Here is a 25647-nt window from a genome sequence, read left to right as displayed (position 1 = left end):
CTTTGCAACTAGGCAGATGTTTGTGGTGGTGGGGTTTTTTTGTGTTTTTTTTTTTTTTTGTTGTTTGTTTGTTTTTTTTGTTTTTTTTCCCAAAGAAAGACTTGAACAGTTTAAAAAGAGAGATGGCTAGGTGTATTTTTTTTTTTCCTCTTTTAATGTACAATCTCAGTTAACAGGTTTTGTTACTTTTAGCTTTCAAAGTTCAAAAATATAAACTCTCTAAAGTGCATAATTGTATTTATATTTCATATAAACTATCTATCTGAAATTCTAGCAATATACCATGTAAACAGCGGTACACTAAGCATCAGAAAATGCTACAATGTCAGCAGTTAAAAATAAAATGGACTGTTCCCTACATATCATTTATCAAGATTTGTCAGGGGCAAAAACGGTGATTTGTCAGTACACAGTGCAAACAGACTTTTAAAAATAAGTAGAGAAAACATACTCCTGGGAAGCCTTGGCCCACTGGAAAAAAATGTCTGACTATGAAAAAAGGGCAGAAACTGCTTCTCTTGTCCATAGAATGATGCCCAGACCCAGATTCAGCAAGGTGCCCAAGCTTTAGTGCATTGTAATTCAAAAATCCCAAAGGCAAAGCAGCTTGCAGCACATGCTCACCACATGTGCTTTTGCTTTGCTGAACTCGGCCCAAGCAATACCAAATCGAGCCAGAGCAGCCAGTTTGGCTCAGCTCTCATACCTAAAATAACTGAGGGGGGAGCTGACTATGGACTCTGAGAGGCAGAGCCTGTAAGAGCAGGCCTAAGGACAATGGCACAGCTCTGATTTCCAAGCTGCCCTATGCTCAGCCAGGGGGTTTACCCTGGTCAGGCCTCCCTTCCAGCCAAACTTCTGCAAAAGCAGTTTTTGAGCCCATTTATTAGCCCAGTCAATGCATCCACAGGATCAGTTTTGCAGAGGCAGAGCCCCACATCTCTCAAGTGACTGAAACACAGCATCTCTGAAAAGCCAAGCCCCAGGTCAGCACCCATGTCCTCTGGACTCTTTGGAAATATGAAATTCAGTCTTCACTGATTTTATATACAACAGGCAATTCTGCAATTGGTTAAAAAAAAAAAAAATCTTACCTACCCCGACTAGTCATGAGCACATACAAACCTACTGGTGGAAGGTCCTGAAGAGACCAGAACACCCTCAGCATCAGTTTTTGGCAAGAATTAACACAGCACCTACAGCAAGTGGAAGGGGCTAAGTCTAAATGCCACAACCCAAATATATCAGTATTTGTGAGCCCATGTGCCCATATAATGAAGGAAGAGGGAGAAGTTGTTCTGGGCATCCTCTTGCCTCCTCCAGCGTGAGGCCTGGCTACCACGACTGCCAATTGACTGCATTTGGTCTTGGCCATTTGGCTTCTGCACATCAGCCACCCCAGGGACCAGCACAAAACAAAGCATACAGAACTACTCTCCCTGGGGCATCGGGGTCCCTGGCTCAGGGCAGAGCGAGGTGGTGCACACCAGCCTCTGGAGCAGGAGAGCAAGCCCCAGGACTGCAGAATTGTGGGCCCTCAGCTACTTGGTGCATTCCTGAACTCCCTCAGGCAGAAACACATTAGAAAATGTTCAATTGTCAAAATCTGCACCTAAGACACGGGTCCATTCCATAGGCAGAGCATGGCTCTGGGCTTCCTATTCCCTGCAGCATCCTCTTGCGCTGGTACACCCGCTAGACACACCAGGAAGAAAAGACCACCCTGTGTTGCCACCATCACAGTGTCACTGCTGCAGCCCATGTAGTCTGATCAACGGTGTACATAAAAGAACAAAATTTAGGGTATGACACCCATATGGACTGTTCAGCTTGGATTCTTACAGTTTTATCAAGCGCATGTACTAACAGGGTGGGTCTTCTAGATAACTTCCAGATACTTGACACCAGACATTTAAGTGATCAACTACCAAAATCCCACAGGATTCTGATTAAAGCTTTTAAAACCTCTTTTCTTCCCAGTTGCCTAAACATGGTCAAAATATTACAGTATCACCGTCCAGGTGGAACAAGCTGGCAAGAACCTTGCTGCACAGCTCATTTTCTTTGCTATCCCAAACAGATGTAGGTACTTTTCTTCTACTTCAATCAAACTGGTCAACAAAAAAGTAGGAAGAAAATCCAGCTCAAGCCGAGGTAAAACTGTAACTCAAACCAGCTCTGGGTGGTGACCAGGAGGTTCTTACACCATTTATCTAGAGCAACAGACAATGCTGAACTCTAAACAAGTGGGCCAAAAGTTTGAGCAAATCTCTGCTGTAGCTTCAAGAGAACAGTCTTGGCGCTATCCGGCCTGTGCTTTCACATGAGATCAGCTAGGGCACTTGTCTGTCCAACTAAAGTAGAAGCCATTTGATGATTTAATCACTATTCATCCTACTTTGCCTCTTGCTATGATATCCTGGTTAAAAAAAAAAAAAAAAGAATAGCATGACTGGCTTTGATATTCTAAATATTACAGGATCTGTAAGGAAATCAAAACAGAAGGATCTCTTCAGTGCAGTCACTGAGCGCAGCATCATGTCTCCTAGGCTGGCAAACTCCATTTTGGGCAGGAGGCCTCGAGAAGGAGCGGGCAACAGCAAGTACCGAGAGTGATGGAAAGTCACCCTTTCCCCCATCCCGCCTCTGGGAATGGCCCTTCAGTTCCCCGGGAGCTCCTCAGCTCTCCCCAGCCAGGCTCCTGCTGCATCCACTTCATGCATTTGTCCATTTGGTGCTCCCTCCTCTTTGTTTACTAGCAAAAACCAATCTCCTCCTTTACATGATCTTGGAGCTCATATCTCTTTTGCTTATCAGGACCTCCAGCAGCCTCAGCTTGGCCTTAATCTGCTTGTATTCATTGTATTCTTCAGCCATAGGAGTGCGGTCTTCTTTCTGCACGTTCCTAGTGGGAGAGAAAGCAGGTCATGAGGATTTCTGTCACAAGATGTCTTCCCTCAGCAGCCTCCCTCCATCCCACAACAAGGCCTACACTCCCCATCAGGGAACAAAACCAAAACTTTTATCCTTTGAGAGTTAAAAAAAAGAGGGGCAAACTGCTCCAACAAAGTGTGGGACGTTTGCATATTGAGGCTGAAGACAACCCCCTGGTTTCAAATGCAAAACCTCCTTTGAAGCATGCCCTACTTGTCTGAAATTGCCAGTGAGGCAAAATAAAACATAGCCTGTGAAAAGGAAGATGATACCTGACCAGATGTGAGAACTTTTAAGTTCTCAGTGATTTTACAAGAACCTCTAAGGATGATGGCTGGTGAAAGAAACCAAGATAATTTCAGAGTACAAATAGATGAAGACATTCTATCAGCTCATGAATGTGGGACATCTTCTGAAAATGATAAACCCAGCTACACTAGAGCAGAAATACTTGTTAAAATAGTGTCTGAATATCTCACAGAGAAGCAGGAATAGGACAGAAATCTAAACCCTACATGTCTAGGAAAAAACCCAATCATTCTATCACTGAGAAACTCTTCCATTATTTCTGTCAGCTGTGCTAGAGGCAGCTAGATTTTCACAATCTGTAATTTTGCTTCCCACTGCTTGTCATAAGAAAGTTTTCAAAGAGGCTGTGGTCCCTGATGTTCTTTGGGGGTGTGGGGTGGGAAATAATTTATTTTAATGGGTGACTGTAATGAATGTGGGGAAAAAAAATGATGATGATGATGATGAAGAAATATAAAATAGTGAATTCAAGTAACTTTCCATATTTGGAGGTCTTTGTAGATGGCAAACATTAAAAATCAGCTGAAGGAGAGAGAGACGAGAAATTATTACCTTCCATTTTGTCGGAAAAAATTATCTTCAAAGTCTCTCAATTTTTTTCTGATTCGCTTTTTCTCTTCCCTCACTTCTTGGAGCTGCTCTAACAGTTCAGGGCTGTGGGTTTTAAATATAAACAAGATTATACATATGTACACAATTATAACAGGAAAGATACAGTAAATCTACAAAGGTATGGTTGCATGGATGCCAAGCAATGGAGCTGCTCCTGCAAGTATCTCTGGCAACCTGCTGTTACTTGTAACAAAAAGCTCTTTGAATTTAGTTCAGCAGAACAGTCTTACACTTAAGCTGAAGCCTCTAAGGAGGTCAAGTGTGCATTTCACAACCGACCACTAACTTCTGTGACATTTACTTGCTGAAGATGGGTCTGCTTTTGGTGACTTTCATAGGATCGACAAACAACGGCCATGATTTAAGGCCACCACATATGTGTGTTTGCATCAGACCCGGGTGCTTAGAATCAGCAAAACTAGTTCAACTTGACCTCTCCAAAACCTGAAAAACCTTGTAGAGTACAGGGTTGTTTTCACAATAAAGCTTGCCACTGGTGAAGTGGAGCTACTATTTAGTACTAGAATCCAACGATGCAGAAGTCTAATATCAGTATCAGGACAAGGTAGTTTCTTCCCAAACCCTTTCATATGAGGGTCTAATACATTTTTTTATAAAAAGGGCAAAAAATTCGGGTGCAGAACACAGATAGAAAAAAAAAATCTAGATACTTTCCAACAAATAAAGTGTTATCTTAGCAATAAATAACTTTTTCAAGTTGCCTGCAAATTCAACATACATGGATGCTTCATGGAGATTTGAAAGCCCCATATCCTGGTTGCTCCTAGATGGCATCTTATCATCCACCGGGGAAACAAAGCCATCAGCATCATCTTCGAGTTGATCCAAGAAGCTACGCACGTTGAAATCTGTTTTCATGGTAACTGTGAAATCTGGCTTCACATTGCTGTCCTCCTCAGACCCCTCCTCTTCCTCCTGGAGAAGGACAGAGCACCCCAAAACAGAAGAGGTTACTGCTTCCATTCTCAGCAATGGGCACCACCTTTCACCACATGCACTGTGGAACAGGTATGAGAAGAAGTGGACAGGCAGAGCAGGCACTGCAATTGCTATGCCACACTGGACATGAGAAGACCATCAGTCAGACCCCTGACACCTGAAGCATGTCAGAGAAACCACCACCCATCAACTGTGACTGGTTAATGAGACCTGAGGCCAGGGAACTGAGTGAAAAAATGCCTGGGGTTCTTAGCAACCTGTTGCTTTAAGTATTTTGATGTAAATAAAACCAGTTACAGTCATTATGCATACTGTCTAAGGCATGCCAGCCATCCCCTACATTTCCCTACAAACACACCTGGCAGCATACAGATTGCCAGGTTAAAATGCAAGATATTCTCTCAATAGCTGCAGCTCAACAGCTCTCTTTATTGTCCCAATTCAAGAGCTCAAATGCTCAAGCAGTTATGTCAATGAGCTCAGATCAGTCTTTCAATGGCCCAAATGTGGAATATGATTGACTGTAAAAGGAGTGCTACTGCCAACCTGTTCCTAACAGCAGCTCTGTACCATTTAGCTGGAATATGCTAAAAATGGGAATGGAAACATTCTACCCAGTGCTATTTCCTCAAAGTACACTGAGGAACTATTGTGTTCAAATTTTTTGCAAAATTTATAGGCACAAGATTTGAAAGTCTCTGCTGCACCTTGGTACTTGCTAATTCATAGCGTTCTCAAATGAAGGGCTTGTCCTGCGACACTGTCCAGAAATCATTTGGAATATATCAAGGAACAGGGCCCAGTTTTCTCATACTTAGAGACATTTCTAGAAGGCAGTTTTCATCCCTAAGGAATGAGGCATGAGCATTAGTGGAAGGTAATAAATGCCAGCATGGACAGTCCCGTAATTATGTATGGATGTCTGTGTATATATATATATATATTTATTTTACAACTATGTAACTCTAGCCAGGAAGGATCTAAGCACCTGCATATCTTTCAAACTTTTTGAGGGCTAATATCACAGAAGTGTATGCAAAAGTATATTGTACTGGAACCAAAAGAAGCCACTTTCTTGACTTTTTTTCATTTGATTCCTTATAAATAGTTCAATTATTCCTAAGAGGCATGAAACAGCAGCCACATACTGTCTTTAAACCCTGCAAACAATTCCAGGCTGGGCTGGGGAGGGGGGACCATAGCTTGGCGCCATTTTCTGGTCCCCAGGCATGCTGTCCTGCCCTGCTGGGGAGGGCAATGGGCACTGAAGCAGGAGAATGCTGTTCCTGCTCTGGCATGCAGGAGGACTTGATAAGTCAATCTAAGCAGCAAAATTGGCACACTTTGTCTCGGGGGAATCTTGCTGGCACTGAAGGAGGAGCTCCTGTGTCCTTTCCTGGGAGAGCAACTTGCTTCTGGATTCCTCCTCTAGAGAGAAAGGAAAGCAACAGTTTTCACCAGCAGTGTGACAAACTGCTCCCCAAGACAGATGCAAGGACTGACTTGAATCTGTAAATCTGGCAGCCATCTCCTCCTCAGAGATGCCCATCAGCCCGTCCTGCCTCAGCGCAGGGCCCCAGCAGCTGCCCAGCCAGCAAGGACAGCTCTGGCCCTGAGCTCAGGCACCAGTCTCCTGCTGATGGAAGCCCGTGGGAGGAAAAGAAAGTGTAGAAACTTCACTTGTTTAGACCTCAGTGCCAAAACGCTACATCTGGCTGTCACGAGACCTCTTAAAGCATTTTACTGTTTTAAACAAAGGAGCAAATTAAAAGGATTTGTAGCGAGAATTTAAACATCCATTTCCATACAAGGCCTCCACTTTGAACAAGTCTCCCATGGGAACCTTATTTTAAACCTGCACTGGCATTTATACCTTGAACCAGAATGATCTTCATTGACTAGATCTATTTGGCATGCACCTGCTTGGACTTCTAGGCAATCATGAAGCATTTAGATTTTCCAGATTTTCAAATGTAAAACCTCCAGAGTATCCCATCATCAGCACTCCTGGCAGGCAAGTTTCCCAATGATTTTTTTCAACACAGGCAATATTCAAGATATTGTACCCAAATGTCTGGTAAAGGCTTCACCTCAAATCACTTTCAAGCTTCCATTTGACTCTCCTAAACACTTAAAAAAACCCCAAAACCAACACAAAATCAAAAATCCCAACAATGTCAGGGGCCTGTCAAGAAAGGTAGTGCTCTGCCTATAGCAGACCTATGCAGGGGGTGAGTACTGGGGCCTTGTGGCAATATCCTCTGCTTCATTCTGAGTGTAGTTCAGGGCAAAGCTGTTGCATGCAGCTTCACAGACCCCATTTAAGTGTTTACAGGAACCTAAGCGTTAACGGGCTTAAGGCTGTCACCCTGCTCCTCAGTCAGAAACCTCTCAGCAGGACACAGCTGAGCTGGGGAGATGCTGCCCTGGCGCAACACCAGCCATCTCCATAACCAACAGCTCTAAGTTATGTCTCTGGGTGCAAGCGTAGGTGACAAATGGAGAACATACTAAAAGAAGAAAAAAAACCCACAAAACAACCCAACAACCAAAACCAAACAAAAATACCTCCCACCAACCCACTATTGCAGACTTGATCCAGCAGTTATCCATAAAATAGTGAGAGCTCAGAGATGACTAACCAGCCTCCAAATGGAAGCTTAACATCTTCAGTCTTAAAGAATATGTGCCTCAAATAGTCCATTAATACACAATCCACTTTAATTGCTTGATAATCAAATCACCTTGGATGTCTAGGTCTGCAGTATTTACACCATAAACCAAACACTGGCTGGATAATAGATAAGTGACCCAAATGTGCAAAAGCATTTTTCCCGTTACATTGCAAGGGTAACAAAGGCCAATCAGGGCCCAGCTTCACACTGCATGTCCTGGTCAACAGCTGGACTTCTCTTCTGCTCAGGGGAAGAAGGTCCAATATTGCAGCAGGCTCCACCACCAAGAACTGCTGCCCCACAGCAGCATGAGAAAGAAACACAATAATCCTGCCATCCAAATCTGACCAAGGGTTAACTAGCAGACTCGAGTTGTTCTTACTTCCAGCCTCATGTGACTTGGTTAGAAATACCATTCACAAGGTGGTGACAATGAGCCCTGGATAAAATTAGCATGTGAAGGGGAGTAGGTATGGATTCCATAAGTGCCCCAGCTGGCCCCACCTGCCAGTGTTAGTTTTGTGAGAGCTCATTCCTGCCATGGTGTTGTGTGCAAGCCACAGAGCTTTGGAATGAGAGAAACAACCGCAAAACAAGTTAGCATCGTTAAAAAGAAAGGAGGAAAGCAGGGAAAAAAGCAATGTACAAAGGTAATTGTGATTTTTTTTTAAAACAAAATAAAATATATTATGTACAGGTGGAGGGGGAGGGGGAAGGAGAAGGATGGGAAAAAAATGCAAAGCCAAGGAAATACTGGGAAGAATACAAGGAAAGAATTTGATCAGAACTGGTGAGGCTTAAAGCAGCTACTGATTTTTCAGGAGGACACTGCAAAAAATCAACACTGATGGAAAAAAATATCAATCAATCAGTCAATCATCCTCCTTCATTGGTATAAGGGGACAATTGATGCAAACTGAGCAATTAGTTAGCAGCTGGAGGTCTTCACCTTTATCTCCTTGAAGAAGGAAGCTGTTTCGCCCTCGATAATTGGCTGCAGCAAAGGGCTTCTCCGCTTGCTGGAGGGGGAACCCTGTGACAGGTGTTAACAAGCACGTTATATTATGAACCCCTTTCTTCACCACCTGCTCTCAGCTCATTCTCTCCCACACATTCACTCAGCTCACCGCTGGACCATCAGAAGAAATCTATTTCTTAAAGAAGAAAAACATGCCTGGAAACCCCCTTAAACTTTGGGCTGTTTTCTCTCAGGATGTTGCTTAGCAAGGAACACCACTGCCAAACACTTCTAAGCAAAAAAGCTTGGATGCTGCAATACTAGCTGGGCAGGAACTACAAAGTAAAGGCTGAAAGAAAATTATTCCCAGCCCAAGGCCCAGACACACACACACCATTTGGTTTGCTCTACAGAGCTACAGTGTAAGCCCAGCCAAACTCCCCAGGCTTGCTTTCCAGGAGCCTGATTTCCCACTAATGATGTAGAGAATGATTTCCAAAGGCATCCTGCCTCTGCACGAGCCTCTCGCTGTTCCCACTAGAGGATGGAAGACCTACAGCTCAGAGTGGATTGGTAAGGAACGGGAAGTGAGGCTGCAGCCAAACACAAGATGATGAAATAACAGCAGCAGCCCAATGGAAAGAGGAGAAACAACACAAGGTGAGATGTGCCCCGTGGCTCATGGGTGGACACTGGAGTCCCTTGACCAGCTCTGCCTGACCTCAGTATACAGTGTGTCATTGATTCAGTCGTTTGCTTGGTCTTTGAGAGGTAAGGGAGGTTGGGACTTGGCCTTAGTGATTGTGTTGTATGCAGAAGTGTGGTGCTTCCTGTTACCTGAGCTCAAAACCAAAGAAACAGCCCCCAAAGGAATGCTTTACTCACAATGATGGGGATGGAGTTGGCTCTGGAGAGGATCTGCTTGACCAAGCGATACCTGTCATATAATGGCTTCATCACCTGTCGTTCATTTTTGGTTACCTGGAAAGGAAAAAGAAGCGAGATCCATGAAGCCCGCAGTGGATGCTCTACTCTATAATGCACGTGTCTGTGATGGCTGTTAGTCAGAGGACACTTGAAGGGGATTCCGTGAGGGTGGCAGCTCAGCAGCATTAGCCCTGAGACTGGTAATGCAAGTGTTCACGTAGGTCATTGCATCTCCTGCCCCACGTGCCAGATGAAGCAGCACCCAACCTGGAGGGTTTCTTGTACTGTGGTTGTATGAGCCAGGTGGTTTAAATAACCAACTTAGGTATCATGTGTCCACAGCACAAAAGGACCCACAGAGGCAGCAGTCTGTGCTCATAATCATGTCTACCATTATAAGGCATAACATGAAGTTTCCCACTCTTGTTCTTGCGGCTGAGACCTCAGAGGCAGAGATTATGACCCAGGAAAAGAGAACAGAGCTGCCATGATGGGATACTGCAATGAAAGGAGGTTTTCCTAGGGTACGTCAAACTACAGATTTCACAAAAGCTGGCTTTCCAGCTTTGCTATTCCTCTTAATTTCCTTTTAAAGCCAGTGGTTCTTCATATTTTTAATCCCCTAACCTTCTCCTCCAGCCTTCCTCCCAGGAACCTTGGTGGGAGGAATTACCACAGAGCTGAGAAGGGATGAGGGTGCCAGGGCTGTGTGGACTACAGAAAACAGAATAATGCTGTGATGCCCACCCCAAGCCCTCCTTACATTGCTCTGTCCCTAATCCCACTCCTAGCTGCATGTCATGCTCCCACCTCAGTTTGAGAGTGTTGCAGACTACAAGTGTTCATTTCTGTTTTTCTTTCAGATCCAAGCCAACTCAAAAATCTCAGTAGTACTGACAGTGCCAGGAGTAGGGAAGTCCTAACAGACAGTAGCTAGTGTGGGAAAGCAAAGGTCTGTACAACTAAATACTAGTTGTGAAGAAGTGCGGTTTTACTTCTTCAGCAGGGTTAGAAAACAAACAAACAAAATACTCAGCAGAACCAACCTGATCATCATCTTTCTTTGTATTCAGCACTGTCTGACCCACATCCTGTGACTGTCCTTCCACTATATTGTTTTTCTGCTCCTCAAAGGAGCAGCTTTAGCTGATTCTGATGCCATGCCTATGTTCCTGAAGGCCTTTCACTGCTGCTAGTCACCAGAGCATCTGAACAGCTGCCATGTAAAAATCAACATCAACAGTGTAAATGTACAGTCTCCCTTTCTACAACAGAAATAAGAGGAAAGGGAGAGCTTGAGACACCGAGGACGTTTTAAAATGAATTCTTTTATTTTATCTGCAGTTGGCTCTCACTGGAGTGATCTTTTTAAAGCTTTTACATCCTCCCTCCAGACCAGGAAAGGCTGTTGGTTTGCAAGGGGCAGAAGAGCTGTAAGTATTGCCAGGAGCAGGACTGGCAGTGATGAACTCTAAGAATCTGGAGGTAACATCTTCCTCCTGATAACCAAGCCTATTTCCCATGTTGCTACAGATGAACAGGGGGGAAGAAGGAGGAAGACCTTTTTATTCCATTCTGGGTTCAATGCAAATATCCTCAGCTTGATAGGAGGCAAACGGGTGGTCTGACTGAGCTCTCGGGTCTGCATGTCCCACAGCCTTGAAGCACCACTGGGCTCCAACAGTCGCCAGCCTTGCGCTGGCTGTTTGCTGGGTAAGCGGCTCATGTGGATTAGAGGGATGTGAGCAGCATCAAAAAATTCACTCAGGCCTCTCTCTGCCCAGTTTCATGTTGATGTGTCTACATTCAATTGCACTGGCTAGCAAGTTGCCTCCAACTTTGGAAGCTTCTCTGCAATCAATGATACATACAGCTAGAGAAACTGGCTAGCCTACATATATATTATATATTATTCCTAGCTTTACTAGGTTAGCAGTTAGTAGAACAGGAGGCACAGCACTACTGTTGGCTCAGACAGTCACTGTTACTTAAAAAAACCCACAACACTATGCTGTGGCTAAGAACCAGACCTTCAATTAATGACATTTTGAAGTTGATAAATAGCACTGTTCTGTACAGAAAAAATAAACATAAGCCTTGGAATGAGCAAAAAATCCTGAGGTATGTTGAAGAATGGAAAAAATAAACAACATGCTTCAGTGTCTGAATATTGGTATGGAAGAAGAGCAAAGAGAATTAATTTAGGCATTGGAAGTTAAGTATACAGGTCCTGAATCAGCCCTGCCGACTTACACCAGCACACTTAACCAAAAGCACATGGGCAAACTGTCCCACTAGGTAAACATAAGTAGTACCAGCAAAACCTGAGTATATTTTGGGAGAACATCAAAATGTAAAAAGACTGCTGGAATAATGGAGCCTTTGACACAACTCCAGGGCATGCTCCACATGGCAAAATAGCAGCAGCTGAGGAACAGACCAGAACATTGCTTGCATTATTAGAGCAGCTCAAGAATTTGTGCAGAGATGGACTTTTTGGCTTAATGAAAATAGTTCAGTTCCACCTTTGCAGGTTCATCTATCACTGGTGCAGAAAGACCCAGTTGCACAATAAATCTGAGCTCCATTGTTTTTCTTGTTTAGTTAAACATCTTTAAGAAGAAAAAAAGCCCAAAAACTTGGCTGAACTATCCCCATTCTCCTCAAGCTCTCAGTACTTTTCCATTGCTGCAGTGCCAGGAGCTGGGAACAGCAAAAGCTGATCAGCTGCAGTCTTCCTTGCCATGCAGTTCCACATTGCTAGGTATAGACTGCTTACTTTAAAACAAAGAAATTAAAAAGCAGTTGTATAAATAGAGCATCAGAAAGGGGAGTGTGGAGAAAAAAAAAAAAAAAGGTATGCTGACACCTAGGCTTTGGGCTTGTTCCCTTTTTAAACAGATTTAAGTGAGTCCACTTAATGAGGTGCCACCTGTTGATTTATATCATTGTAAAAGCAGCAAAATCTGACTCAGTCTCATGGAGAAGACAAAGAAGGTTAAGTGGATTCCCTCGTGCTGGCCTTTTGTTATTTTACAAAATAATAAAACTGCATGTCCTCTCATACAACTACACTGGTATCAGCTGCTGTTGTATGTGACTGTACAGTATTAGCACTTAATTAAAGCATTTAAATAAATTAGTGAGACTTTTTAAAAACAACGGACAAATGAGGAAATAATTCAGGAGCAAAAGGAAGGATGAGATCAGGACTCTCATGCAGCAGCAGAATGACAGACTTATTAGCTGCACTAATCAAGTACTTCTTATAAGCAGTATTTTGCAGTTCCTAAACCACTCCTCCAGAGATTAGCATCACTCTGAAATTAAGTTACTTTACCTATCCAGCTGGTAGCAAAAATTATAATGTCAACAGTGAAAGAGGAGAAGGGATTCATAAAAAGCCAACTTGGTGGCCTGGAAGACATTGTGTTTCTGCCATGGTGGAGATCAACAGTACACAATAATTGATTTACTGTCTTAATAAAAAGTTTTCCTTTGTTAAAACCAAATGTGCAAGAAACCTCTTGCCCTTCCCTTCCACTGGCACATGGAAAACAAAATCAATTTCTCAGGGGAAGAACGAAATCTCCATTCAACTTATGCTGTGATGCACAGGAGGCAAACTGTTTCACAAACCCTTTGCCACAAGAGGATTGTGCAAATACCAAGATGCTGGTGCAAACAGCACAGTGCTGGGAGAAATAAGATGCAGCTCCCCTAAGAAGGAGCAATCTATGCACTCCTGTCTTCCCAGTTCACCATTAATACTAGCAAAAGGCAAAATCCCTGGCTACGTGGGGCACCACACACAACTATTCCTGTGCAAACTGTATCCCCAGCAAAGGTGGCGAGTCAGCTGGGCCACAAACTGGATGTCTGTGGATTCTGGTGAGTGTGACACCAAAATAATGCATGTTCAGCCTCATCCAGCCTGTAGACTTGGTCCTACAGGTACCTGCCAAACCCAGCTCTGTCTGCAGATGTCACCTGGCTGAGAAGAGGCTCCTCAGTAGCCGCAGCAAAGGATCAGGGAGCTGTGTTAGGGGATACATGTGTGGTTTGAACAGCAAGAAGTTCTAGTGACTGTGACAACAGAGGAGTGTTAGGGGGATCATTTACCACAGACAAAAATATAAAGATGTAATTTGAAAAAAATGCTGCTGTACATACCGGTCTACCATGAATGCTTTCATAATACAGCAAAGCTTTTTGAAGAGCCACTTTTTCAGCTGCTATCTGATCTCTTGTCATGTCCTGTGAAACGCGGCAGAGAGAGAGAAGAAGGAACAAAAGTCAGATTCCTGGACTCAAACAATACTGATCTGTGGCCTAACCAAAGTCATGTCATTTTGTCATTAATGTTTTGAAGATTCATCTCTGCCTCTTTTCCCAGCTATATTGCCAAAGAGATTGTTAACATGAGTGGCACCTTAAGCACAATGGAGGCAAATTAAAACCATATAAACTTTGCATATGAAGGTATTTTATGTACAGAAGAGGCATTTATTTATCATCAGTGAGCTTTGAAAAAACAATGGTGTGCAACTTTTAATGATGGTGGCTCTTTTTCAGTTAATATCTGAAGTGTAAACTCTACAACAAAACACATGTTCTTTCTTTTTCTCCAAATCTGAGACAAGCTGCAGTACCTTTTGCAAAGCTTGCCATCTTTGCTTTGACTGCCACAAACACACTTTACCAAGAACATTAAGTGCAGTCAGACTGCCTCTTTCTGCCAATTCTGCTATTGAGTGAAAAGCTCTGGCATGGACTGAGGAGACCAAGCCCAAAAAAGGGCAGGCAGTTAGAGAAGACCTCCCTAAGTTTGCCAGAGTTCCTCCACTGAAATTGCTTGACACCTTCTCTCTCTATCACAGCACCAAATACTATCACAGGCCCTCTGTAAAAAGCCAGGCTGTGGATCCTCGCTACTGGCAGAAAAGAGTCAAACACATACACGCTGTGTGTATCTTCTTCTTCTGCAGATCTAGTAAACAAAGATAATGCTGTCTGCCCCTCTCTTACAAAAGCACTACACAATTTACATGTCAGCAGACTCAAGGACTTCACTTACAAGGCTGCCCAAACCTCAGGAACTAGCAACATCAGACACAAATACATGCCTGCTGATAACCCTCAGACATTACAGCAGCTAACAGACCTCAGTGTGAAACTCTGAAGAGCAGTGATAAAACGCCCTGAGAGATGAACACTCAGCTTTGGAGTGAACTAGAAGAAGAAAACAGATGACTCAATGTCCAGAATGACTTCAAGGCTCCAAATTTGCCAAAAGCCTTTGGACATAACAACAGAAATAGCCAAACACAGGGCAGGAAATTCTGAATTGCAATAATTCAGAAATGTTACTTGGATTATACAAGGATGAGAAAAAGACTGCACGACATTCAGTAGAAACCAAGCTCTGGAAAAAAAAAAAAACATAGATACTAAAGGGAGAGGGAAAGAAACTAAAGCAAGTGAGCCAGGAGTAAAGGTTGTAGACTTTGTGACAGAACATTGAAGACCACAGAGCTTTCACAAGTGACTGTGAAGCTGTGAGTTACATACTGGTACTTAAAGGCCGATATCTGATCTGTCTATATTGTACCTTAATATCCTCAGGTCGGTTTGTCTCTGTTCGTTTTTCTTGAAGTTTCTTCTGGATAGAATCAAGGGTTGCTTCCACAGCAGGCTTGGCAGATTTATCTGACAGGTCTTGCTTCTTGTCATCGTCCTTTTCAAGCTGAGAACCAAAGCTCTTGGGGAGCGTGTTGCTCCGCTGACGCACAACAGGGCCAAGGTCTTCCTCTGATATCTTCAGTTTTGACTCTAAACAGGGACATTTGGGGAAATATGAATAATTTTAATATTTTCTTTAAAAAATGTGGCAGTGACAGGATCGCTGCCTAACATAAAACTTAAATGAGGCAGCGTCCAGTCACCCCCCAAAAATGCACCAGTGGTGGCTGCTCACCTTTAAGTTGCTTTCGAAATTTGGCCAAATCATTTGTCCATTTGAGAACTTCAGGGTTGGCCGCTTTGTCACTATGGGAAGGCTGGGAGGAAAGAACAGTCATGCAGAATCTGTTACACTGACAGAGACTCACTGAAACAAGCATGTGTCACAAAAAAGGGTACAGTAGAATTTGGACCTGGTATGGAGCATGGGCACTGGCTTCTGACTGGCACCTGCACATCTCTCACCAGCTCATTTCAGACCTTGCTTTAATTGTCTCTGCCTGTCACAACACTGTCTCTTAGCGGGCATCATGAAGAAAACACAGAACTTCTGATGGCAAACATTAAGTTGTACAAGTGTCTCAGAAGGCCAGATGCACATTGGAATCCTTGTGCCTATTGTTCCCTAACAAGAGGGCACCTCCAAAATAGAGGAAGCCTAGAGTGAACAGTTTGAGAAGTGTTAGGATGCATGTATCCACACCAAAGGCTGCCTTACATCCAAAGACACCAAAATAACCCAAGTGCTAGGCTACAGTGAGCTCTGCACATTTCTTTCAGCCTTTTCTACTGCAGTTCAGAACCCTTGAGTTCAATCCTTTGTGGTTTAGATCACCAAAGATGCACACATGCAAAGCTTCCATTTCTTAAAAAGCATTTTGTGCAAAAAAAGGCATGTCAGGAATAATCAGAGTACAGTACACTGCTACTGCTCAGCAGCCCTTGACTGTGGTTTGTAGCTCAGGAATGAAGGCGGCTGCTCTGTCTCTGCAATGCACTGGTGTCCTGGGATTACCATCATGCAAATGAGATGTGCAATTGTGCTTCCCATATGATGAACTTGAATAAATAAACAAACAGAAGTTTAACATAGCTATTCGTATACACTGAGTGTGTGCTTTCGGCACACTGTCTTAAGCAGTGATCAAAATTCTCTGAGTTTATTAGGCTTTCTCTTGTGCTGCACTGACAGTATATAATTCTTGGAAAGATAATTTGCTTGGTATGGATGCACATTTTCCTTTTTTGGGCAGCAGCTTTCCCTGCCCACCACCGCTTTCTTGTCAAAGCTTTCAAACCCTCTGTGTGTTTTTCAGACTTTCCTCATGTCCTTTGCTGCTAACGCACATCTCTCCATATAAATGCTTAACTTCTACAAACTCACTCTGTATTTCCTCTCCTCTTCAAATTTTTCCTCAAATCTCCTGATCTTTTTCTTTAGTCCCTGAATCCTCCGGGTGAGTTGTGCTGGGGTGAGGTCCTCTCTGTCATCTTCATAAGATCCCAAAGACGAACTCCGCCTCCTACAAAGAGCAGAGATTGCAGGAAGAGCTTATCCAAACAGCCACAGTACATGCAGAGATGGACACTTAAACTTTATGTAAACAAAATCAAATCCCACCAAAGTGAGAAAGCTGTGTTGCTGCTCTGTAATGTCAGATAGCAAAAGATACTGTAGCAGCCTCTTTCAGCAACAGCAACTCCCTAGATATTAATTCACAAACCCAGAAATGATTAGTTACCAAGAACTTTTCTAAAAACATCAGTTTCCTATCAGTAGGAACCGAAACCCAACATGGCATAGCTACACCATGTATGTGACCCAACGAGATGTTGGCTTGATGCAACCGTGCCGACACTTTACACCTGGGTGTTAGAGTCAGCACAGGCAAATCACAACCCACCTCATGAAGGAATGAGAATTGGGAGGGGAAGGAGGCACTTCTGGATCATCCAGGTACTGCTGGCTCTGTCCATAGGCATAGAAGCGAGGGGACAGCATAGGATCGCTGTCCTCATCCAGAAGCTGGCGAATTAAGCGACCGGCCTGCGGGGAAAGGCGAGCCTCATCTGAGTCCAAGCCGTCTCGCTGCCATGAGGAAAGAGCAGGGATGGGCTCTGGGAACAGTAAGACAAAGGCTGGTTTTATCGTTTTTGTTTTATACATATGATGGACTCCAGGCAACTTTTCTAATGAACCCTGACCCATTTGTCCTGGACCACTATTCCTCATCATCAGGCACACTCTGGATCATTACTCGCATCTGCCTGGTGTGCAAAGCATTGCCTGGCCACAGTGGGTACTCTACAGAAACATAAATAATCTCCTAGGTGCAGCTGAAAACCATACCTAAAAGCTGGGCAGTAATTACCATGGACTGACATCAAATGAGGCTATCACCAGCCAGCACCTTTGAGGAGAAAGTTATTGGCACACAGCAGTATAAAGGAGGTGACTGGATTACAGGAGGATTTTTTTCCAGTTTCAGGATATACAAATGATGTAAACTAACACCATAGGAGTTGTCCTCCCATGGCCTCCAGCACTCCAATACAACCCTGTCACCCACTATTGGAAATTCAAAGACTAGGAGTAAGAATAGGTTCTTCTAGTTGGCCACAAAAAGGTGTCTAACATTACTACTGGTTCTGCAGGGTGCCTAGTCTGTAAATCAGCAACAATGGCAATATGGTCTGAGTTTCCTCCTTTTTTCTTTCACATGCAATCCTGCTGCTTAACAGCATGGTAGAAAAGTGAGGAAATCTTCAGTCCCCTGGACGATCTAACCGACTGGAAGCAGAAGTAATGCTCTACAGGGAGATGGTGGAAAGGGAGAGAAAGGGGAACCCAACTTTGCACTGCTGACTAGCATAGTGGAGCCCATGGAAAGCAGTTGCCTCAATCTCGTGATCAGTCCCCTCCAGGTGCCGTAAGGAGTCTAATGTTTTGTGTTCAGATAGTTTACTAAGCTGATCTGCATGCTCCTACTTAGCACCACAGGATTAGACAGTTTAAGAGTCAGGCTTTGAACTTATAAATCTAACAAATAGTACTAGAGTCAAGTAACCAAACAAAAACTTCATAGAAAGCTCCAAGATGAGTCACAGAGCTATGGACTCATTATTTCCTGTGCCTAGTGCATCTGTTGTTCTTTCACAAAGAGAAGGGGCTTTTGAAGTCATCAATTTTTGAATAAAAAGCAGTATTTCCTTTTGCTGAACAAGTTTAACATTTTCGTAGCTCAGAATGGATTGCAATGAGGATTCCCTTACAGAACCCCTACACTGTTTAATATTTCCCCCCAAGTACAATTCAGACAGTGGAAGATCATCCATAATTCAGTAATGACAGGCTCAGTGATATTTTGCCTGTACCCAGCGTCAGACAATGCTCTCCTCCTCTTCCCTTTTTCCTCAGTGCATGAATATAAATGGCATGCTTCTGCTTCGAGATTGGTGCTGCATGCAAACTGATGCGTTGCTCTGAAAGGGATGGCAGGAGGTTTTTGCATAAAAGCCTCTTTCAGGTGCTGTGATACATGAAGCACATACAAGCTGGGCTCGCAGGAGTAACTGTAATGAGGTGTGCAAGGCCCAGGTGTGCAAAGGCTGTTTTGCTATGGATGGGAAACGTGAGCAGCCAACACTGCTCTCAGCTAAATTCCGGAACAAGAGTTTTTTCTAAGCTGTGTTCAACCCTGGAAGTTCCTAATACTTGAAATATTTTGCTCAAGGAATCTGTTAACAGGGAAGGTGAAACGAAGGGCAAATCCTTCAGCTAAACTGCAACACTTCAGCGCTGCGTGCTTCCTGAATCTCTCATGATTTCAGCAATATCTCTCTTGTAGCAAAATAAAGGCAAATAACACAAAAGTAACAAATGTGATACATAAGTGATGCACATGATTCTTCAGACATCTCTCGCTTCTCATTCCCAAACAGAATTTGCCCTTGGAAACTGTTAAAACACACCCCCATGGGATTTCCATAGATGGAATAAACTTCGAAGAAATCAACAGCATATTTAGCAGTAACCAAATTAAGTTCCTACCACACCAGCTAACAAAGCCATTATTAATCATGCATGATGCATGTGACTTTGTCCCAAGGTGGATTTATATACCAGATAGCATGCAACATTCAGGGAACTGCAGTTGCTCAGTCTCTTATCAAACCCCAAAAGACTGCAAAGCACTTTACATAAGCTAGCAGAGACCAGCGTGTGTGTACTTTGTTGATTTCAAAATACTGCCCCAAAATAAAGACTCACATTCCAAGGGAAAAATGTTAAAAAGGAGAAGGAAAAAAGTCCTAAAAGGAAAAATCAAATTTGAGACCTGACAGAAGAAATGGCTGTCACAGAAAATCATATATTTTTAATCCTTGCTCCTGGAATGCCTGTCTCTATGGGTAACTTTTTCCCCTTGCTGACTCCAGGCATTTAGAAGAAAAAAATCTCATCTGGACACAAAATGGCTAACCCTCCAGAAAGTAACATAGCAATTAATTAACAAACATAAATAGGTATTTGGAATTAAGGGTTTTATCTACATCAGGTCACGAAGTGGACCAGCGCTGTAGCCCAATCGTGTCTCTCACACTAGTCAGGTGCCAGGTGCTTCAGCTGGAAGCACTGGAATTGCTGGACTGCACAAATACACCGGTAAACCGCTGCTTTTTCTGACAGAGCACAATCAATCAATTCCTATTCAACAGAATACATAATATCTTTTGTTATTCATTTATCCCAGATAGCTATTGAAGTGTTGAGCCTTTTCTGAAGGCTGCTAAATTCCTGGACTTAATGGTTCAGGTTTGAAGTATTTGCTGTCAGGATTAGTGTTGTCACCCTTTCCCCTTTCTGCTAATTGAAGAAGAAAATCTCAGTAAATAATATACATGTTTTACCTTTTCTTTGCCATTGACTTGACAGAGCAGTTACCCTTATTCATCTTCTGTCTGGAACAGATCTCTCTTGCTCAGAGAAAACTGCCACTTTTCTAATAATCTCCCCGTTCTTTTTACGTACTATTTTTTTCTTTTTCCATAATGACCACCTTTCATGAAAAAAATATTTGCGAATATTTAACCACCATAGCTGTGCCAGTGCAGAGAAAGGGTGAACAAATTTTCTATTTTTTGGTCAGACTCTCAGCACATTTCTTTTAGGTACGCCTTTTCTAAGTTAGCGCAGAAGTGAAATATGTTGGTATGGAGCCTGTAGCCCGCCAGAAGTGCTGTACTCCCTCTCAAAATCCCACAGTCAGCTAACCTTTCAACAAAGCTGTCAGCCATCTGCCAGGTGTTGCTTTGCAGAACTCTAGGCACATAAATGCCTGTGGCAATACAACCTCTCTGCCAACCTGCTGCATGGAGGGATGGAGATATTAATAAACCTGAATCATGCGAGAAGGGACAAAGATGAACTGTATCAAACTGGTGTATTGGTGAGCTCCAAGTCATCTTGCTGACAAAAATCTGACTTTTTAAAATCATCACAATGCATATGTGCCACAGGGCTACTGGGGGCTGCACGGCCAGCAGAGGGGTGCCCACACACTCCCTACCTGAGGGGCAGCTGCAAAACGCTGCGGGCATCTCCCTTTCCCGTCTGCAGCCACACAGCCAATGAACACTGCTGATGCTGCTTGTACACATGCTCATCTGACAAACAAAGGAGGCCAAGTCTTTGCTGCTGTAAACCCAAGCAGGTCTGCATGGATTAAAAAGCCTGAACTAATTACAACACTTGAGGTCTTGGTATGAAATCTCACTTGAAAGACTCCAGAAAGCCCTCTCATAATGAAGTGAATAAAGTAATTTAAAAGCCCAAACCATTCACTAGCTCAGCAGCAATCTATTTTACTCATCTTATAAATAACTGTTTGAAAAGATCCTTGTTTGAATACATCAAGAGTTACTCTTCCTATGTAGGTCATAAGAATGGCCCAAATGAAGCGCTACCATGCATTTTCAGTTAGCATGATGACAGATCTCTCAGCTAGCAAGCCAACTTCGTATTTTGCTTATAATGTAAAGTCATGATAAACAATGAAAAAATAAATTAAAAAAAATATTGAAGCTATGAAATAAAATCAGTAAACAATAGTATTATTATTTTCTACACACAGTAATAAAAATGCAGTGTGTTTCATCATCCTGTTATTTTCTATGCTAAAGAGTCTGTTACACACAAACACACTTATGAATCTCGGTCCACAGTGCTGAAAAAACAACCTAAAATCCAGCTTCCTTGTCTGTTGCTGTATTCTTTGGAGTTTCTTGCATTACTCTGTTGGTGTGGTGGTGTTTTTTCCCTGATGGGAAAGTATCAGTTAAGTCAGTGTCAAACTATTTGTAGATCAGCTTCACTGTCAGGGTCTCAGTACTGCAATACTTGTGTTATCAACATTGAGAACTCAAATTGTGTTTTAAACTTCTGCATTATTATTTTTTTTAAGCTTAAAAGTTTGTAGAAAAATGTCTGCTGAGTGTTCCATAAGTGCTTGTTACTGCAAACTCTGCCTGAAATCTCATCTACAGAAGTTTTTTAAAAACACCAGTAATCAGGCGATGTAGGCAGCAATGACATGCATCAGATCGATCTACTGAACTGCCTATTCAGCTCCAAGCTGCTGACGGGGCCAGACGCTGTTACGGAGAGCAACATACTTCTAGATTCTCCTTGAGGGCAGGATAGTGAGTTCTGGGCTTGAATTAGAAACATTTGGTAAGAAATCTGCATAACAGCGCTGGACTGTGAGAGAACACTCTGCCCTCCTTGCTCACAACACTCGATTCAAACATAATCCATGATGATTTGCTGTGGAAGTATCTCTGAACAGACTTGCTCACGGGCTGTCTGGGCTGGCACCCACTGACCAGTTCAGCAGGCAGGCCCAGAAGTCAGAGATCGCCGGTCACAGGCACAGCTCGGCTCACATCCAGCCCAAGAATAAAACTATTTTATTTGCATCTGCCAAATGCACACTAGTAAAATATTTCTCTTGGCCCAGGGGAAATGCACCCAGGTTAAGTGTTCAGCACTTGAATTTGGCCAGGGCACTGCTCACACCCTGCATACTCCATCAATAGCCTGACAGTTACTACACAGATGCTCCAACACGTAGCAGGTGAGGCAGACGCAGAGGGCAGAGACATGGCAGATTATGAGCCCACGCACTGGAGGAAGCGGGAAGCAAATTTCTCTGTCTGCTCTCTGCTCAGCTTTAGGTGGAGGGAGCACAGCCTGCAGAAGTACAGCAAAGCCCTCCTCTTGTGCACAGATTTGACTATGTGGTGAACCTAAAAAAAAAGTCTGGTAAAAATTATTTCTGGCAAAAACATAAAAGGCAGGGGTCCCTTCCAGTTCACCTGGCAGCAGTTATCACAGTTCTGTGCTGCAAATGAGGGTTTTTAAGCCAGCTCTTGTCTTAACATGATGGAGTCTGCCTGAGTGACAAACAAAAGGTGGTCTTGTATAATTTTGTACCATTCTTCAAAGCCTTTTCCTGACATTCAACTGGAGGCGGTGACAGCTACAGCTGAAAGCAACTCCTCAACCTGTACCTGTTCTCACAAGGTCCGGCAGTTGCCCTGGTCACTAGATGCTCTGTATCTCTGGCAGTGTGATACTGAGGACCCTGCCCCTCAAAGTCAACTATGTCCTAGAGGAGTGCATAATTTCCTGAAGGATGGACCTACCCAATTTGCTAGAGTAAAGCAATAAATAACTTAGTGCTACTGCATTTGGAGGCACAGGCCTTCCCCTTTTCTCTGGGGATGGAACCAGAGCTGTGGCATGGACCCTGAAGAGACATGTGAAGGTTTGAGTGACACAGGCTGCTAGAGCTGTGAGTGGGTGGTACAACTTCACCTTGCAAAGTCAGTCTCAACGACAGACTCTGTCCTTAGCTGCAGAAGCAGTCTGAGAATTGACATTAACATCTTCCTCTTCCTGCCTGCTGTGAGCTTGCTTTCACATCCACAGCTAGGAAAGACTTGGGCTTTTCTTGCTGAGACAGAAAACCCACCATTTTGCTGCTCCTTCATCATCTGTGCCAACAAAATGGTGATTCTGGAAGACAAGTATTTTAGATGACATCTCTCTCACCCCAGACAGCTGATTCTTTTGCAACTGCCCACCTCCTCCTTTTGTACAATATGTGTGAGTAGAACTGAGCAAGAGAGAATCAGAGGAGCACTCCTGAAGTACAATCACATGCACTTATAATCTCATTTCATATTTGCAGGGCAAGAAATTTAGACTCCAAACATAAGAGCATGCCTACGAAGAGGGAATCGTACCAAAGGTACATCTTGTTTCATACTATAGGAAAGCCTCTGGCAGAGAGAAAGGAGCTGTGTTCTCCCCTTCATGCATTCACATGACTCCGATCAGTAACCCAGGAAGGAAAAAAAGAGTCATTATTTCCAAAGGCTCACACAATGGCTGAAGCCAGACATCACCTCTGAGAAAGTGATGTGCTGGCTCTAGACCCTGCGGGGCAGCACTAATTAGCACTTCAGCAAACATATCAGGCGGCCAAGGCCCCCTGGGAGCCCTCCCGCAAGGCTTTGATCAGCCACCCTGCCTGCCTGGTGATACACCCAGGGAATCCCCGCCTGGCCAGCGCTCTGGTCCATGGTGACTTCTTGTCTGGCTGAATCTAAAGCAGCTACAGCTTTGGGTTTTCTTTACTCATGCCAAAAGTGTTGCAACTACTCCCCTCCTAGAGGGAAGGGCAAAATACACTAGGTCACATATGCTGTGGAGTCAGGAGCACAGAACTCCTCAGTGTTCATCAGAGATTGTTTTTTCAGGCAATAAATTAGTTATATGTTTTCCCTCCCCTGCTTTATTAAAATCCCATACTCACATTTTCCTGTTTCTTCCCTGTCAAAGCCCCTCTTTCACTCCTCAAGCACAAACTAATAGAAGAATTCTTGCTTGTGCACACAGACATACTCAGCAATTTGAAAAGGGTTTGATCCCAGAGGTGTTGGACACCTTAAACTCATCTCAATTTCAAATGTAATTGAGGTTCATGGTGTCTCACAGAGTTTGCCCAGATTTCCCACTCTTAAGCAAGTCAGTGCAAACATCCAACCAAACACACACTCTGGAAATGATGGCTAAGAAACGGTATTAAAATACTTGAAAACACAAGCAATTTAATATTGCTGTTTGAGCTGGTGATCAGATTTTTTTCATAGCATATATTAAAAAAAAAGCTGTTTGTAAGAACCATCAAAAGACAGAGTAGCAGACAGACAGCCTTTTTTCCAGCTGTGCTGTTCAGATCCAAATAATTATTCCCAAATAATAGCTGAAGTGGAAGAATAGGTAGAAAGAAGGAAGTTCCTTTTAGACTACGAAATACCCAGTTTCTTTGAAGTGTAGCGTAGTCTAGCTTAATACTCGAGTAGCCAGCCACCAAGAAATAAGTTATTCTGAGAACACTCAGGGACTTAACAGTACTAAAGAGCACATGACAATAACTTCAAAAATAAAACAATTAATTTTCTTCCTCTGATTGACAATGGGAATTGGTGCCCATCCAGTATTTTGCTTCCAGTTCCTCCAAACTTTCAGTTCCATATTCAGGACAAAAATTGCTTTCCTGTTGTTTTTGGCAAGGGAACACAATCACAAAAAGATACACCCAGACCACTCAGGTTTTCCTCTCTCTTGTTTCACTCATACGAATAGCCATCACACAATCCTACCTTCCCAGTTGTTGTCATCACGCAGTGCTGTCAAATCCAGCCGAGGCACTTCTGACACAAAGCTGTTTTCCTGATCATCAGCATCTTGATTTCTTTGCAACTTGTTTTCAGGAATGCTTGGATGCTCTTGAATCTTCATACTTGAAGTCTGCTATGTTCCCATATACCCACAAAATGAGAGAGAAAGAAAAAAAAAGAAGATGTTTCAGGAGGCAGAGGAGGAAAAAAACAGCTGCAGTCACAGCAGCAGTAAGCTCACACCTTTAGCAAAAAAGATCCAGATAAACAGATCCTGATGTTTCCAGCTCCAAATCCCCTGCTTGGTGACGCCTACATACTAATTGCTCACTCACACCGGTAAAAACATTCGTCCATCTGCCTTCCTTAAATTTTTCCTTCTTTAGAAAAGCCACCACAAGTTCCCAAGACTGCCTGCCCTGGCAACTGCATGCAGCTGAAAAAGCCTCTAGTAATCGATTGGGATAAAAAGAGAGGGAGGGAATAAGGCAGGCAGAAAGAGGGAGGGAAGGGGTGGCGGCACACACTTGCTACAGGAGAGCAGCTCCTCAGAGCAACAACAGAAACGCTGCTGCTGCTGCAAGGCTGTAGCAATATGGTGTCTTCTAAAAGGCAGGCACTGGAGCTCCTGAGGTAGCAGCAGTTGACAGCAAGCTGCGCAGGCTACATACATGAATGCTCTCATGCAGGCTGTGCTGGCTCAGATCAATCAGTGCCAGCTAAGCTGGGCTGGCTGCACATTCCCCGATTTCCTGTGGTTGTTTTCTAGCTGGGCGTGGGGAG

At 43.4% G+C, this 25647-nt stretch overlaps 1 protein-coding gene across 1 annotated transcript in view; it reads right to left on the bottom strand.

Moving 5' to 3' along the window:
• Nucleotides 1-1967: 1967 nt before the first annotated feature.
• The window catches only part of FAM13A (family with sequence similarity 13 member A), a gene marked incomplete at its 5' end in the record, with an annotated part of 128122 nt that continues 104442 nt past the window's right edge, over nucleotides 1968-25647 (bottom strand). The window contains 11 exons of the mRNA XM_080344168.1: nucleotides 1968-2905; nucleotides 3796-3897; nucleotides 4595-4791; nucleotides 8440-8523; nucleotides 9334-9429; nucleotides 13549-13632; nucleotides 14987-15207; nucleotides 15353-15434; nucleotides 16502-16640; nucleotides 17022-17235; nucleotides 24847-24997. Coding sequence (XP_080200294.1) covers nucleotides 2779-2905; nucleotides 3796-3897; nucleotides 4595-4791; nucleotides 8440-8523; nucleotides 9334-9429; nucleotides 13549-13632; nucleotides 14987-15207; nucleotides 15353-15434; nucleotides 16502-16640; nucleotides 17022-17235; nucleotides 24847-24997 — 1497 coding nt within the window. The 3' untranslated portion in view covers nucleotides 1968-2778. The remainder of the gene's footprint in view (nucleotides 2906-3795; nucleotides 3898-4594; nucleotides 4792-8439; nucleotides 8524-9333; nucleotides 9430-13548; nucleotides 13633-14986; nucleotides 15208-15352; nucleotides 15435-16501; nucleotides 16641-17021; nucleotides 17236-24846; nucleotides 24998-25647) is intronic.

This window comes from Nesoenas mayeri, assembly GCF_963082525.1.
Source record: "Nesoenas mayeri genome assembly, chromosome: 4".
In the NCBI taxonomy this organism is placed as follows: Eukaryota; Metazoa; Chordata; class Aves; order Columbiformes; family Columbidae; genus Nesoenas; species Nesoenas mayeri.
The sequence above is the reverse complement of the archived record's forward strand: the minus strand, read 5'-3'. Positions and strand labels throughout refer to the sequence as shown.